Here is a 17,680-nt window from a genome sequence, read left to right on the forward strand (position 1 = left end):
GACTGTAACCTGCCTGAGGAAACTTCATAGCTTTATCTGTTTTGCATGTTGGTGTTTCGAGAATGATTTTATCTTTTTTTTAAAAAAAGAGATATTGTTGAAAACCACATAAAAATATGGAGCTATCCAAATTCTACCTCATTCTTAGGATTGTTATGTGCTCAAATAAGATGATGACTAAAAGTGCCTGAAACTATGAAATATTACAAAAAAATAAAGCATGTAAAATTACTTTAATATCTTTACAAGAAACCAAAAAAAGGAAGTAGATTACATTGTACCCCCAAATAGAGCTCTGATGATGAATTTCTCTCACTAGTGTGGGAAAGGAAAGACGTTGACCCTGGAGTATTGTAGAAGCTGGAGGTGAACCTCACCCTTGTCTGATTAACTGGAATGGTTAAGTCCTAGATAGGTTCACTAATAACAACAGAAGGGGTGAAACTAAGCATATAAATTCGAAGTTGGTAGTATTTGAAACTAAATTTTCATCATCTACAACGGATACTGAATTGGGGAGTACTATTGGACCCCAGCCTGGTTGCTGAGCTGCATGGCCCTAGGCCAGATACTCAACCTCTCTGAGACTTCATTTTCTTAACTGAAAAATGGGCATATCACCTGTCTAGTTAGGTATGTTGACAATTACACAAATTGAAAAAGCACGTTAAAACACCTTGTACATTATCTTTCATAGATAGTAAAAGCTCAATAAATGGTGGTTAAGCGCTCAGCTGCTAACCAAAAAGTTAACAGCTCAAGCCCACACAGTGGCTCTGTGGGCGAAAAACCTGGAGATCTGCTTCCATAAAGATTACAGCCAAAAAAAACCTATGGAGCAGTTCTACTCTGTCACATGGGGTCTCTCTGGTCAGAATCAACTTGAAGGCATGCCACAACAACAATAACTGCGTTATTATTACTATTATTAGGAAATATTTAATTTGGTAGCAACCTTTCTTTAGCATATCTACAATGCTTTACCCGGTTGTTTTTCTGGGTTTTGAGTAAATTCAAACTGAGATTTAAAGTTAATGTGTATAATACATCTTGTTGCTATTTACCCTTTTATTTTCCACTCTAGCAACCAGTCATTGACTGCATGTCAGAAGATGGTTACAAGTTAGATCGAATCAAGGGTGAAATTGAATTCCATAATGTGACATTCCACTATCCCTCCAGACCAGACGTGAAGGTGAGTCCCAGTCTTTCCCCCAGAAACAATGGGCATTTTCATTTTTGATGATTCATTTCCAGAGCCACAAATTACTTATAGTTTTGAAGCCTGACTCAGTTTCCAGGAACAAGGAACTGAGACATGTTTCTCTGGAAGTGTCCTTGGGTGTTGTGACATTTTCAAGTGACACACTGCATTCCTTTGTAATAGTCATAGATGCAAATCCCTTTGATTGGAACACAGTCTGATAACCTTTCAGGTTAAGTCAACTGTAAGATGTTCTGTTGAAATGAGTGGCAGGTCCTGTCATTCTAAGCACATGCTAAACTTCAAGGTAGTCAGAACATTCAAGAAGTACAGCTTCATACCATTTCCTTAGAGACTGCAGAAGGCGGAGCAGGCTGAGTGATTAGGGTATGAAGTGGCAAAGAAAAGCTGCTGCCTTTGTGGTTTTTTATTTCCCATCTGTAAGTTCACAAAGGTCACTGAATCAATCCTTGTGGGAAGATAACCTAATGATATTGTGCTCACATGTCTTATGTGAGGCGATCCTCCAGGGCATGTGGTGAAAAACAATTCTAGTTTTCCTGGACCTAATGAGCAAGTATCTTTAAAGGCAATTTACTCTGTAGGAAAATTAGGATCTACTCCCCCTGAATCAATTGGCTTTGAAATGAGATGTATTCTTCATTTTTAACTGAGTGTCTTTAGCCACCCTTTCTTAATAATATGTCTGTTATCCCCACAGAACTAAATCCCATGCTGTTAGCGTACCTTAATTCTGATACTACATAGTATATCTTCCAATCATATATTTGAAATATATTTTTGATAAATGTTACATATCACATATGTATATAAACACCAAATGTAATAATGTATATAACAGTGCTTTGATAAATATAAATCATGAGGTAGTACTCACTCACTCAATAACCCGTAAACCAAACCAAACCCACTGCCGTCTAGTCGATTCCGACTCATAGTGACCCTATAGGACAGAGGAGAACTGCCCCATAGGGTTTCCAAGGAATGACTGGTGGATTTGAACTGCTGACCTTTTGGTTAGCAGCCGAGTTCTTAACCACTGTGCCACCAGGCCCCCCTGACTCAGTAAAGGGTGGTTAAAATTCCTTATAGTAGATATTCAGAACCGGCTCGTAATTGTTGCTCAACAATACTGGTTAAACTGAAACACACTAATTTGATTTCTGTTTTATCTTCTAGACCCAACAGCAATAGTTTGTTTAAATTAAGTCTTCTTACTTAGGCCCCTAAATAGTCTTCATTCATACCACAAATATGTGTTTAGCCCTGTTATGCCCTAATTTGTACTGGGGCTATTATAAAGATAAAAGGCACTCTCAATGCCTGTCTGCCTGCCTGGTGGAGCTTACTGTCCAATACAGCCCAGTATGTGGAAATGTATTTGCAAGCCTGACTCTGTAGCGTGAAATGAAAGACATGTGATATTGTGTTACACATAGGACTCCAAACCCCCTTTACGTAAGTGCTAAAATCAAACTAAAACCTTGTACTTAATTGGTAAAAATGTCCGACAGGTGGTTATGAATTAGTTTCTTGTTCTTCCCTCTGTGGACTTTTACCAGCATTCACTCCCTACCTTTAACAGTGCTTTGTACCTAGCAAAACACCACAAACATTTTATCAGATAAATTCATTAAAATAACATGTTCACATACAAGAGTATGACAGCTGAAAGTTTGCAAATTGGCTTATTGTTAATCCATGATCAATAAATTAGTATTTTATTTCTAACTTAATGTATTTTTCTTTAACTAATTGGAACAGTCTCCTTGAGGTATCTTAGTATGTCAGAAGTGTATTAAATTAGATTTTAGAGCATAATTTTAAAAGTTATCATGGTTTATTTACCTCTGTGTTATTATACATCGTTTTAGTTTGTTGGCTGCAGCCATTAGTTAAATAATTAATGAATGTCTGGGCCTACTGGAAGCTGGAAGAAACAAGGAAGTATCTTTCCCTAGAGACTTCAGAGAGCATGGCCTTGCTGACAACCTGAATTTGGACACTGCATTTGTATTGTTTTAAGTAAACAATAAATTTCTGTTGTTGTAAGTAAAAAAAATAAAAGTAAAAGTTAAGGAATGTGTTAAATGCTGAAACTTCATTCTAGGCACGGTTTATTAATTTGCTGATTACTGATGGATATCGATGAATATTCCTTTGAGGTCATAAGTCACACATACACACACACACACACACAAGTCACATGCACACACACGCTTCCTCACAAAGCACCCTAACTCATAGCCTAATCACTTGATTAGTTACACTCTGATACCCTGAACTTTGTTGTTTTCTTTTCTCTCCAGATTTTGAATAACCTCAGCATGGTCATTAAATCAGGGGAAATGACGGTTCTGGTAGGATCCAGTGGAGCTGGGAAAAGTACAGCGCTGCAACTCATTCAGCGATTCTACGACCCCAGTGAAGGCATGGTATGTGTCTTCCAGAAACCTCTCAGTCCGCTGGGACGAGGGCAGTGCAAACGGGATGTATCGGGCAAACACAAAGCATACACTGAGGCTGTTCTGACACAAGCATAGTTGATTTAATGATTTCTGACTGAATTACTGGACAAATCCCCCACATGGGGGCAGTGTTAGATGAATAACCAGTCGATTCACTTAGTGATGTGAAGATACACTCAAAGAGGTATTGTGACCTCTTCAGTGAACAAAATTTTCCATTTCTTTTATTGTATTGTAACAAAACCATGATTGTTTCCCTAAGTTCCTCAAATGCAAAGTGTAGAAAAGCTAATACAACTAGAAATTAGCAGAGAACTGCTCTTGGTTACCGCTTTGAGAAGTTGGGTTTTAAAAAACTAATTTATTTAATTTCACAAAACATTTCATCTCTTTTCTTTATATTTATTTGACTGTAAAAGGAGCCCTGGTGGCGCAGTGGTTAAGCACTCTGCTACTAACTGAAAGGTCGGCAGTTTGAAACCACCAGCCCACTGCTGGAGAAAGATGTGGCATTCGGCTTCTGCAAAGATTTACAGCCTTGGAAGCCCTATGGAGCAGTTCTACTCAGTCCAATAGGGTAGTCAAGAGTTGAAATTGACTCGACAGCAATGGGTTTGGTTTTTTTGAGTTTATCTGACTGTAAACATAGACTGAAATTATGAAAATTAGTAATATTAATAACCGCCATTTATTTATAACATTATACATCAGGTATCTTATAAAAATGATCACTTATTCTCACAATGACCCTCAAAGGTAAATATATCTATTTTATAAATGAGGAAGCAGAGACTCAGAGAGATTGAGCTTGCCCCAGGTCACTCAGCTAATAGGTGACAAAGCCAGGATTTGAACCCAGGTCTGTTGGGTGCCAAAGCTTATACGCTTCAGTCTGCCTCAAAATCATTCTTGTCAGTATCTCCTTGATGCCTTGAAATAGTCATTTGACTGTATGTTAAGCAGCATAAATGCAATGGGTTCTCTATAATGTATGGCAAGCATAATGGAATTTTCCTTTTTCTCGGTCATTTCATTCTCTGATGGAGTATTCTTTACTGCATGCCATCACAACTACACTCTGAGTATACAGAAATCATAATTTTTTGATGTCAGATGTTTTTGCTAACAGTTATTTTTATTTGCTCATCCCTCTTAAAGCTTCAATTGCTTTTGTACATCAAAATGTTATTTGATGATTCTGGCCAGAAAGTAAGATTTACTGTAAAGCATGTATACATAAGATAAAGGTCATTGCTTATATTCATTGTAGTTTCAGAAGTCCACTTTTGGTCACCAGTTAGAAGATAGCAAAAATATTCAAAGTATGCTGAATAACTGACTCTACTCTTTACGAAGAGTTAAAAACTTACCATTCCTGGGCCAACTGTGTTGAATTAAGTGCCCTTTATATCATTTGTGTTTCTGCAATAAACTGTCCTGCAGCTATACTTAATTTCAATTATATATTGTCATCTTTAAATAAACAACCACTGTACAAGAGAAATTCTTTCAGTTACAACTTTGTCAGTCTCCATTTTTTTTCTCCTCATTGACCAAGTACAATATAATCTTATGATTCAGAACCTTGAAGGATTCCAAGAGATGTGATGTTGTGCTCACGTGTTCTAGGTGACCCTGGATGGCCATGACATTCGCTCTCTTAACATTCAGTGGCTTAGAGCTCAGATGGGGATAGTGGAGCAAGAGCCAGTTCTGTTCTCCACTACTATTGCAGAGAATATTCGCTATGGCAGAGAAGATGCGACGATGGAAGATATAGTCCAAGCTGCCAAGGAAGCCAATGCCTACAACTTCATCATGGCCCTGCCTCAGGTACCCCAGCCTTGTATTTCTAGGGGAGAAATCCAAAGGTCATAGAAGGAAAACAGGTTACACAATAATATGCAGTTCTTTTAACTTGAATCCTGAATAATTACATGCGTAATGTCAAGTTTTAATTTCATGCCTGGAATTATACTATGAGTTTTCCCCTTCGTCTGAAAAAAAAAAAAAAAAGTTGATGTTAATATATTAAAAATCTACCAAATTGGGAAACCTTCTTTTAAAATGCCCCCTTTGACATAGATACAATTTCCCAATCCCCATCCATTAAACACCCACCAGCTGCTCCGTGGGAGAAAGATGTCTGCTTCCATAAAGATTACAGCCTTGGAAACCCTATGGGGCACTTCTACTCTGACCTATAGGGTCGCTATGAGTAGGAATTGACTCGATGGCAGTGGGTTTGGTTTTTTGGTTGTATCCATTAAACACCTATCTACTAGTAGCCATTGAGTCGATGCCAACTCATGGCAACCTCATGTGTGCAGAGTAGAACTGTGCTCCATCGGGTTTTCATGGTTGTGACCTTTCAGAAGCGGATTGCCAGGACTTTCTTCCAAGATGCCTCTGGGTGGGTTTGAACCACCAACCTTTTGGTAAACAGCCAAGTGCTCAACTGTTTGCACCATGTAGCTACCAGATGCTAAATTTGCCATGTGGCAATCACTTGCACAGTGCTCTTTTGATGTCTACCACTGTCGCTGTTCTTTACTTTTCTTGCGGTTTGGCAGCGAATGTGGTGACTTCAGCATGGTATTTTACATATTCGAAAACAATTCCTCATTTATCTTCATTCTAAACAATAACATCAAAAACAAAACAAAAACCCCTCAGAACTATTATGCATATATGGATTGCTCAGACAGTAGTCTGCTGAGTCAAAGAAGAGTTATTATTACTGGCTGTGACTCAGAATTAACTCGATGGCAACTAATAATAACAAAAACATGTAATGGTATTTACTATGTACAAGGCACTGTTCTAAGTGCTTTACGTCTATCAACTCATTTAACACTACCACTACTCTGTCAGGAAGTTACTATTATTATCCCCATCTACAGATGGAGTCCGGAGAGGTCAAATAGCATGCTCAAGATTTAAAAAAACAGTTGCTATCAAGTCAATTCCGACTCATGATGTCCCCATGTGTGTCAGAGTAGAACTATGCTCCATAGGGTTTTCAAAGGCTGATTTTTCATAAATAGATTGCCAGGCCTTTCTTCTGAGGCACCGCTGGGTGGACTCGAACCAGCAACCTTTCGGTTAGCAGCCGAGGGTATTCTCTTTGCACCACCCAGGGACGCTGATCACACAGCAAGTAAGCAAGAGAGAAAGTTCACATCCAGGCTGTCTAGCTCCAGACTCTGTGCTCCTGAACACTTTGTATTCAGTCTTCTAAATTACCTTTATGAATAGAATTGCAGTTGTGAGTGTGATATAATCTAGTGGTGAAAGAGTATAAAGCTTTAGAATCAGACTGCTTCTATATAAATCCCAGTTTCTCTGCTTACAAACTTTATGAACTTGGACCAGTTACTTTGCCCTTTTATACCCCAGCATTTCCTCATCCATCGGTTAAGGAGAACAGCAGTGCCTACCTCATGGGATGGCTGTGAGGATTAAACAGTGTGTGTAAAGAGCTCAGCACATATCTGATACATAGTAGGTGCTCAATGCATATTGGCTAATAATAAGCAAGATAACAGTCTGACCACCAATGCCTCATTCTTGGATTCCAATGTAGGGCTAGACACATGAGATCTCAGTAACTATTTGCTGTCAATGATACTAATTATAAAGCTGACTTGATCTTTCATTCACAATATAAAGACAGCTTTAGCATTGTGTTGTACTGTGCTGTTCATCAAGAGATAAGAGACAAGGATTTGATATGTGTGTTAAGCATCTAAGATGAATTTTCAGGACCCTAACCAATTTTTACTTTGGCTCAAAAGTTTTATTTGAGGTTTAACCAAAGAGGAATATTTATACAGCCAAGTGAACCTGGAAATGGAAGCAAAAATCAGTTTCTTTATCTCACACATGCAAATATTGATTGGACAATACCCTGTTTCAGGAAGGGGGCCTTCTTTTGGTGAAAGTTGGAGCCATGGAAATTCATGCTTGAGGAGGAAGCTAGAGAGGATCTTGTACTGGATCACTGTCAGGAGCCATCAAATGCTTCTCCCTTAGTTACTGGTGTTACTTTCTTCCTAGAAATTTGACACTCTTGTTGGAGAAGGCGGAAGCCAGATGAGTGGCGGCCAGAAACAAAGAGTAGCCATTGCTAGAGCCCTTGTCCGCAACCCCAAGATCCTAATTTTGGACATGGCCACCTCAGCATTGGACAATGAGAGTGAAGCCATGGTACAAGAAGCACTGAGTAAGGTTTGTTGAAAGTCTGAGTTCGTTTTACATGCCCATGTGGAAATGCTTGTGCTGCTGTAGGAGAGGTAGCTCACTGAGAAAGAGGAAGAGAGAGAGAAGTGAACAGAGAAAGAGAGAGGAAACCACACACAGTCGATCCTCAATATTTGCAGATTCCATATTTGCGAATTCAGTTACTTTCTACAATTTATTTATAACCCCCAAATCAATATTTGTGGCCCTTTCACTATCATTCACAGACATCTGCAGGGTGGTGAAATATTTGGGTGGCTCGATGCACACATTCCCAGCTAAGTTTGAACAAATTGACACTGTGCCTTCAAGTGTCTTTTTTGCAGTCTATTTAGTGCCACTTTTTTTCATTTGTTTGGCTTTTTGTTGGTGACTTTGCTGTTAAAAATGGCCCTCAAGTGTACTACTGAAGTGTTGTCTAGTGTTCTTAAGCACAAGAGGCTGTGATGTGCCTTAAGAGAAAATACACTTGTTAGACAACTTTGTTCAAGCAGGAGTTGTAGTGCTATTGCCTGTAAGTTCAATGTTAATGAATCAATATTAGATACTAAATAAGTTGTCTTTAAACAGAAAAACACCTAAAACAAGGTTCTGTATTGATCAGTTGATGTAAATGTTGTGATCAGAGGCTTTCAGGAAACTAACACTATTTTTCTCCTAGAGGAAAGGTTCAGGATTCTCTAATTCAAAGTTCATGGAGACTTTATAGAACATTACCTCAAATAACAAGAATCAACTGTAGTTGAGTACTACGCAGATCAATGTATTCAGAGTGGCTGTTTAGAAAACATTGACATTATAATTTGCCTCCGGCTGAACAGAAGTCAATTATGAGTTGCTTCCAGAAACTGCACATGAAAATTCAAAAGTTTGTTCATTCTCTTATAATATGTGATTTAAAAATTTACTTATGTTTTGTTTGTTTTTAGCTGTTAATTAATAGCAGCAACCAGAACAATGTGTGATGACGTTTATGGTCACAGGAAAGTGTGTTGGCCTTTCCTAATGTCTGACAGTCTGTTTAAAGATTTTCCCAGAGACCAGGGATCTGACATACTTGGATCTGAGACAATCCACAGGAAAATATAAGCGCTGTCTTACAATCTCATTTAGTGGTGCATTGTGCATTCTTACAGATTCAGCAAGGACGTACAATCATCTCAGTCTCCCATCGCCTATCCACCGTTAGAGCTGCAGATGTCATCATTGGGTTTGAACATGGCACAACAGTGGAAAGAGGCACCCACAAAGAACTGTTGGAAAGGAAAGGAGTTTACTTCACTCTAGTGACTTTGCAAAGTCAAGCCCTTAACGAAAAGGATGTGCAGGGCAAGTGCCTTTCCCTTATGTGTACCTGTACATTAAAAATAGCAAACATATATATATTGTATAACATATACAGTGCTTTCTGGCTTTCTATGCATTTTAATATACACCCACTCCTCACCTATCAATATGACTAGGGTCCATACACCAGATCATTATGCAAAAATTGGCATTAGGCAAAAATGGAGGATGACCACATCAGATCACAGACTGGAGGATGACTACATCATTACATAACTGCCAAACCGCTGAGAATCATGACCCAGCCAAGTAGACACATTACCTTTATTTCACAGCCAGCGTTACTCTCGCCTCGCATCTTGGTGTTTTTTACTGCCAGATGTATGTCGTTAATAAGTAAAATAGTTGGATAGTAGATTTTTTACTATTGTCATAAATGCGATATGTTGGATAATGCGATAGTCGATGAGTGAGGAGTCGGAGTATATTGTCTTATTTTGCTCTCCTAAGAGCCTTGGTAGGTGTAATTATTTTCCTCTACTTATAGATGATAAAGGAAATTACTAAGGCAGGAAGGTCAAGTTACTTGATCAAATCATAGAGCTAAAACCCAGGTCTTTTTTTTCAATCCTATTCCCTTTCCTCAACGCTTTGCTAACAGGAGGGACTTCTTAGAGTGTCCTGCTCACAGTAGGAGCTCTATTCTTGTTGGCTGAGGGAACTAATAAATGACTACAAAGTATTCATTTATTTTCATTAGTGTAGATACTTCAGGCCCTACTGTACCTTCTCTTCTTCAAAGTGAATTCTCAGATTTGGTGTTTAAAAAAAAAAATCCATTGCTGTCAAGTCAATTATGACTCACAGTAACCCCATATGTTTCCGAGTAGAACTGCACTCCATAGGATTTTCAATGGCTGTAATCTTACAGAAGTAGATTGCCAGGCCTTTCTTCCATGGTGTCGCTGGGTGGATGCGAACCTCCAATCTTTCAGTCAGTAGCCAAGAGCAAACTCTTTGTGCCACCCGGTGATCACATTTGGTATTTACCAAACCTGAATTAATCAACCACTTCACGCTTTGTTTACCATTTCACGTTTGAATTTGTGAATTCCTTTGAGGCTAACTATTATATGTATTTAACGTATGTGACCCCTGTTCTGAATAGACCTAAAACGTTTGGTAGATTTTTCACTTTTTGCCACTTCTGGTGAGCTTCCCTTAAGTTTTTTATGATTCATGCCATAGGATATCAAATTCTGTGGAGGTAACACATACAGGCCATCATATGATTCAAATGGCTCAGTCTTGCTGAGTATTTTGAAATTTTCTGTTGGAATGTGCTGGACAAATGCTGAGTTATATTTATTGCAATAAAATTAATAAAAGCTTTAGTGCCAGGCATAGTAATTACATTCTAGACAAACAGTAAATAATTCTATTTTGGAATGGTTCTACTTGTTGTATACACTGAAGAATCACTCATGTTATGTTGAACAGGAAAAGATGCAACTGAAGATGCCTTACTTGAGAGAAAAAAAACCTTTACCAGAGGGAGTTACTGGGAGAGTTTAAGGTAAGTTCAAGTTGTGAGGCAGAATTTAAAGTTTTCAAATATCCTTCAGAGCTCCCTTCTGCTATGATCTTCAGGCAATATCCCAGGGTACAGCAAGGAAGCCCTAAACATATTGCTAAGTTTTGTGTAATATGAACATGCAAATGACTTCTATATTGACATGTCTGTCTGTAGTTCACGGTTTTGTTTAACACTGGTTGCTCATCTTTTTGGGTGTAGGGGTCATGGTGGAAAGACTCTAAATAGTTCAAGTGCTGTTTATTGATGTTAGAAAGGGGATTTAAAAAAGAATCTGTTTAGTTTTTTCCCCCAAAACTAATTGTGGTCTTATATGAAGGTCAAACTCATGCCTTTAGCTTCACTCTATAACTTACTGAGCTGCAGCTGAATTAATGAACACTTCTGCTCGCAGAGTAATCCATCTTTACCAAGATGAAATTAAAAACGAAAACATATTTTACACCTTTTAAAGGGAATTTTCCTAAACATAAGCTATTTGTTTTTCTATGGATCAATATGTGGGTATTCACTTTCAAAACATATTTTTGGAGTATGTTCTTATTAACAAGGCTAAAAATTTTAGTCTTAAACATGCTGGTTTAGAAGTTTCAATATTGGTTAGCAGCTGAGCACTTAATCACTGCACCACCAGGGTTCCTTTGGTGCTAAAAGTCTGTGTATTAAGAATTCTACCTGGGAGCATTTTTCTATATTCATGAAAATCTTTTTCAAGGTTTTTTTTTTTCTTAAGTTAGGACACTATTAGTAGGTACTGACATGCTAGCCTATCTCTCTTCTATTACCTTTACCATTTCTAGAGCATTTAATTCAAGGCTGTGCTCTAAGTAAAGGGTTAGTTATATGAATTGCTTGTTCAAGATGGTTAATTATTTACTGAAAAGTGGTTGAAGAGGCTTAAAATAAAATAGTCATGTAACAACTCCAAGTAGTTCAAACACAGGATTTAAAAAAAACTTTTTTTGAACAGTTCACAGAGTTTATGCTTAGGGTTTCTCGTTTCCTCCTGAAAACAAGCTTGTTCAGAAAAATTTCAAGAAATGCTAGTTTTATTGTATTTGGAAGATACTCAAGCAGTAGCTTCAAATTACTGTAGAAAATGAAAGCTGTAAAAATATATTATACCAAAATTATTAGGCAGTTTTTTATAGATAATTGGCATTACATTTAATAATGCTTTTCTGATTGGAATAAAAAAATTAAAATCATAAGGGTCATTAGAATAACAGCCTAAAGATACCACTAACTTCTTAAACACAGGGAATCACTAGAACTCTCTTTTGATCACGAGGCTAAAGGTTGAAAAGTGGAGGTGTATCTTGTGCTTATGTCAATAAAAAATAAATATTTTCTTAACTTTCAGAAGAACAAAATTCTACCTGTTTGAAACATTTTAAAATAAAACAAACCAACAAAAAAACAAACCCATTGCTGTCAAGTGGATTCTGACTTATAGTGACTCCCTTGGACAGGGTAAAACTGCCCCAGAGGGTTTCAAAGGAGTACCTGGTAGACTCAAAATGCTGACCTTTTGGTTAGCAAGCGTAGCTTTTAACCACTACGCCACCAGACTTCCCTGAAGCAGTTTACTTACAGTTTGTTATTAGAACCAAATAATCATTATTAATATAAACATTTCCTATTTGGCTATAATTTCTCACAAATCCTACATTTTGGTTACTAGGATAAGAAATTTAGAAATATAATGTACACACAGAAAAGGAGCTATTAACCTCCAGCAGAGAAAGATTTATAAATCTGAGCAAGAAGAAGCTCTGTTAAAAATATCTCACTGTGTATGGTGATAGATTTTTGTGGTGAGAGATGACTAAATGAAATGTTAATTTATATCTTATTTCTTGGGCTTCAGTCTTTCTAATGGCTAAGTTCCTCCTTAGTAATATATTTTAAGTTCAAGAACAATTTAATGGGTAACAGCAACTAATTTCCTAAATAATACTGTTAAGAGAAAGAGCACACTGAACCCTCAAATTAGCTGTTTTTATTTGCAGTGAGAAGGGTTTGCAGCTTCTGAGCAGGGTAGTGGCAAATATTGTAGGTTTCTGAAAAGGGTGTGATGGAATTCTTACTCTAATATTTATGGTGGACTAGAGGGGGGACTAGGAGTCCCTGCATGCTGAAAATAGTTAAGCACTAAGCTACTAACTAAAAAGTTGGAGGTTCAGACCCACCCAGAGGTGCCTTAGAAAAAAGGCCTGGCAATCTGCTTTCAAAAGGTCACAGCCATGAAAATCCTATGGAGCGCAGTTCTACTCAGCAGGACATGGGGTTGCCCTAAGTCAGAACTGACTCGTCAGGAAGTGGTTAACTGGTTAGAGGGGGAACCAGCAGTCAGAAAGAGCACCTGCCTGGCATGCTTACTGCCCATGGGCTTATTGTGACAGCCTGTATTAGACGGGTGGAATGGTTTTGAGAATGGGGGAGAGAGACTTAAGAAATCTAAGATTAAAGTAGTAGAAATCAGAGGAGCCAAGGATATAGGTCTTCCCATGCTCCAAACCGGGAGTAATCAACTATATCTTGACACCTTCTCCTTTAACACAAACACCTATCTTGGCTTCTGTTGTCCTGGGCTTGCTTTCTAGGCCCATGACCTCTGACTTTAAGTCTCAGCCCTGTCCCCAGATGGCAATGCCCATCTTCACAAATTCTGGAGAAGATATCCCGACCTTAGTTACCTAACCCTAAGAAATGACTCTATTGCTGTGGAGTTTCAGGTCAGGTGGGAGGGAATTGTATATCCAAGAGGATTGTTTGTGACAGGGAGTGAGGGTGAGGAGTGGTTCATGCCCGGTCATAATGAGACTTGACAAGAATTTGAATGTGCAAGAGCAAGGAAGAGGCAGGACTTGAGGTAAATGTACTGTGTTGAACCTGGATGACTAACAGGGTGGTAGTGCCATTAACAGAAGATGGAAACAAATTAGTGTAATTAAGCTGGCAAGTACTGCCTTCTTTAAGAAGGCTAAATGAGTATATAATAGGCAGGCACCACCCTGATATTTGTTTTAGTCTAACTTCACGTGGATACAAGTGATAGAAACACATGAATGGCTCCATCTAGATTGCACTCAAACAGTTGATCCAGGTCTCATCTAGCATCTTTAACATCTCTCTGTCTACATCATATTACTCCAGATTAAGCTTTCTAAAACATAGTTTTGATCATGCAATTTCCCTTAATCATGGACTCTGTCATTTAAGACTATTTGCAAATGACTGAAACTTAACCTAACCTGGTTTAACCTTTAAAAGGAAAGAAGCAGTTCACATAACTAAATGGTCCAAGGATGCTTTGGCTTCAGGTAAAGCTGGGGCTCCATGGTATGTCCAAGATAGATACAGTTTCTCTTCCTTTCTCACCTCTATGTTTTCAGTGTCGGCTTCATTTTTCAGGAATCTTCTTTCTTTGGTGTCTCAACATAATTGCCAGCAGCTCTTACAGCTCCATTCTTTTAGGTTGAACCTGGAAGAGTATGGGAGAATCCTTCCCAGAAATCTTGGGGGTAAAACAAAAACAAAAAACTAAACCAATCATTTTCTATACTTGCCATGTACTTACCCTGCTCTCTCCTGTCTCCATGCTTCTGTTACACTGTTCTGTCATTCAGAGATACTCTTCCTTCTAGTCTACAAATACCAGAATCCTATCTTAGTTACCTCTTTCAGGAAGCCTTTCACGATAACACCTGCTTTTTTTTTCCTTTACACTTCCCTGGTATTTATTCAAACCTGCCTTATAGCACTTGCCACTTTATTTCTTACATCAGGGTTAGGCATATGCATTGCTCATTTATAAGATTTTAAGCTCTCTGAGGGAAAAGTAAGGAGCCCTGGTGGCGCAGTGATTAAGCGCTCAGCTGCTAACTCAAAGGTTGGCTGTTTGAACCCACCAGCCGCTCTGTGGGAGAAAGATGTGGCAGTCTGCTTTCATAAAGTACAGCCCTGGAAACTCTATGGGATAGTTATACTCTGTCCTATAGAGTTGCTATGAGTTGGAATCGACTTGACAGTAATGGGTTTTATTTGGAGGGAAAAGTCTGATTGTCTAGTCTTTGTAACTCGCCCCTCCACCACCACCAGCACACACACACACACACAGCACCTGGCATTGGTTTGCATGTTATAGGTATCCAATAAGCTTCTGTTGAATGAATAAATGAATGAACACATCAATCTATATTATATTTCAATAAGATGTTTGTTAACTAAATGCATCCCTAGGGGTGGTACATAGCCTGGAGAAAATCTCATTAGGGGCCCTGTTTCCTCCTAACAGCTCATTTGTATCCAGGTGGTCTCACACTAAAGTGAACAACAGGTATAAACTTAAAAGAGAGAATCAAAACCACAACCTACAGCCAGAAGGGAGGTGAATAATAAAGGTGATGGACCTTTGCCATGGAAATTAGCAGAACTGGGTTTCACATGTATTTGAGTCTTGGCTGGTTTTTTTTTTTTTGGTAGATTGGTGGGACAACTTTCCTCCTCTTCCTCCCTCCCTGGCTGCACTCTGAACCAGGGTCCAGCAGTTACAAGAGCTTGATCTGCCCTGTGCAGCCATCTACCCCATTAGCTCTGCCCTAAGGTTAGCTCTGTCAAACTTAACCAGGAAGCTCCTTGACATGGTTGTCATGTGACCAACCACACGTTTCTGTTTATTTGACACAAGTGATGTAAATTTGGAAACCAGGTGAGTTCTGTTCCAACGGGCCCACAATATGCAGACTCTTTCATCTTTCTGTTTATTTGCAGAGCTTCCATCAGGCAACGCACCAAGTCTCAGCTTTCTCAACTGGCACATGAACCTCCATTAACTGTTCCAGATCATAAGTCTACTTATGAAGAAGACAGAAAGGTCAGGCACCAATCGCTCATGAGGGAATGGAAGCTGTCTCTCTTGAGGACCACTGCATGCCTTTTAAACCAGAAAATATGAGTTTTCTAGGCATATATCTAATAATATTTCAACAAGTTAGGCCAAATGAGGGAACCCATTTGGACCTGATAAAAACTCTGAATTTTACAAAATGTTTTAAAAGAAACACAGATAATTCTTACTTTTAAAAATACATGGTGACTAAAATTGGGCTACTAAAGGTAAATTAATAGTTCTTAGGGGAATCATTCTAATAAACACAGTGAAATTATTTGTACTAAGCATATTATTTGCTTATATGTGGTATCTTTTAAAATTTTTTAATATCTGAAAACACATTTTTTTCTTGAATTTTAAAATCTCCTCTTAAGCTATAATAACCTTGGCAAAAGTGTTTGTTCAACAAAGATACTTCGATAAAGCTAACTGTTACACAAGTTTTCACAGATTTTGAATTAACAGAGCCTGATTAGATTTTTTGGACATATGTTTACACAGTGGTCCACAATAGGCAAGTTTAGAATAAAGTATGGGACTATACATGAACTTATGACTATGACAGAAGATTATTAAGGCTCTCTTTTTATTTTAATGTATTAATATTGAGTAAGTAGAAGTCTCAATATCTAATAGTGTTGGTTTAAATAAATTTAATAGAACACTTTTTCTCGAGAACAGTGGGATGAATCACAGTGAGAGGAAGCATACTTAGCAAGCATGGTTTGTTACTGCATCTTGCCATGAAAGACTCAATTCCTCTTCTAGAAGCAGGTATTCTGTTTATGTCCATAGCATTGCCGCTAATGACTACAAGATGTACAAGATTTCAACAGAGCTTCAGGGGAGAAAGAACAAAACACTACATTGAAATTTCAAGCACAATAGTATCAGTTGTATTCTTTTTTTTCAGTTTCTGGGTAAACATTTGACAATAGACGGAAGAAAGGAAGGAAAGGAAGGAGGGGGAGGGAGGGAGAGAAGGAAGTAAGGGAGGAAGGAAGGAAGGACAGACCTGACCTTTTTATTGTTGTTGAAGCTGGTAGATGGCCCAGCACAGTTGCAGAGGACAATCAGATTCCCTGGAGATGTAGAGTGGGCATAGAGTTCTTATGATGCAGGAAAAATCTCAGAAGGGAGCCATTTAAATAGACCAAAACCAAATCAAACCCACTGCTGTCTAGTTGATTTCCACTTATAGCGACCCCATAGGGTTTCCAAGACTGTAAATTTCTACAGAAGCCGACTGCCGCATCTTTCTCCTGAGGAGTCACTGGTGGTTTCGAACCGCCAACCTTTTGGTTAGCATTTGATTGCTCTGACCACTGCGGTGCCAGGGCTCTTTATTTATCTATTTATTTTTAATTTATTTATTTTTTATTGTACTTTAGGTGAAGGTTTACAGAACAAATCGTTTCTCATTAAACATTCAGTACACATATTGTTTTATGACATTGGTTAACAACCCCACGACATGTCAACACTCTCCCTTCTCGGCCTTGGAGGACCTTTTTTTTTCTTTTTTTTGATGAAAATATACATAGCCAAAGATACACCATTTCAAAAATTTCTGCACGTACCATTCAGTGATGTCAATTACATTCTTCCAGTTGTGCTGCTATTCTCACTTTAGATGAAGGTTTACAGAACAAAATAGTTTCTCATTAAACAGTTAGTACACATAATGCCCTATGACAATGGTTAACAACCCCACGACATGTCAACACCGTCCCTTCTCAACCTTGGGTTCCCTATCACCAGCTTTCCTGTCCCCTTCTGCTTTCTAGTCCTTGTTCCTGGATTGCTGTGCCTCATTAGTCCCGTTTTATGGGACTGTCCAATCCCCAGCTGAATGGTGAACTTTGGCAGTGACTTCACCACTGAGCTTAAAGGGTGACAGGGGCCATACTCTTGGGGTTTCCCCAGTCTCTGTCAGGCCAGTAAGTCTGGTCTTTTTTTGTGTGTTA

The 17,680-nt window shown here is 38.4% G+C and overlaps 1 protein-coding gene across 3 annotated transcripts in view; it reads left to right on the forward strand.

Moving 5' to 3' along the window:
• Positions 1-17,680, forward strand: part of ABCB11 (ATP binding cassette subfamily B member 11) — a 103,107-nt gene that overhangs the window by 50,968 nt on the left and 34,459 nt on the right. For 2 of the 3 annotated variants that reach the window (XM_004375546.2, XM_004375545.1), the window contains 7 exons: positions 1,085-1,195; positions 3,535-3,660; positions 5,323-5,526; positions 7,753-7,923; positions 9,072-9,264; positions 10,729-10,798; positions 15,593-15,695. In XM_004375546.2, the coding sequence (XP_004375603.1) occupies positions 1,085-1,195; positions 3,535-3,660; positions 5,323-5,526; positions 7,753-7,923; positions 9,072-9,264; positions 10,729-10,798; positions 15,593-15,695 (978 nt within the window). Of the gene's footprint in view, positions 1-1,084; positions 1,196-3,534; positions 3,661-5,322; positions 5,527-7,752; positions 7,924-9,071; positions 9,265-10,722; positions 10,799-15,592; positions 15,696-17,680 lie in introns of all 3 variants that reach the window. The other variant, XM_004375544.1, reaches the window with a different exon arrangement.

The sequence above is a fragment of the Trichechus manatus genome, unplaced genomic scaffold (genome assembly GCF_000243295.1).
Source record: "Trichechus manatus latirostris isolate Lorelei unplaced genomic scaffold, TriManLat1.0 scaffold00037, whole genome shotgun sequence".
NCBI classification, from domain to species: domain Eukaryota; kingdom Metazoa; phylum Chordata; class Mammalia; order Sirenia; family Trichechidae; genus Trichechus; species Trichechus manatus.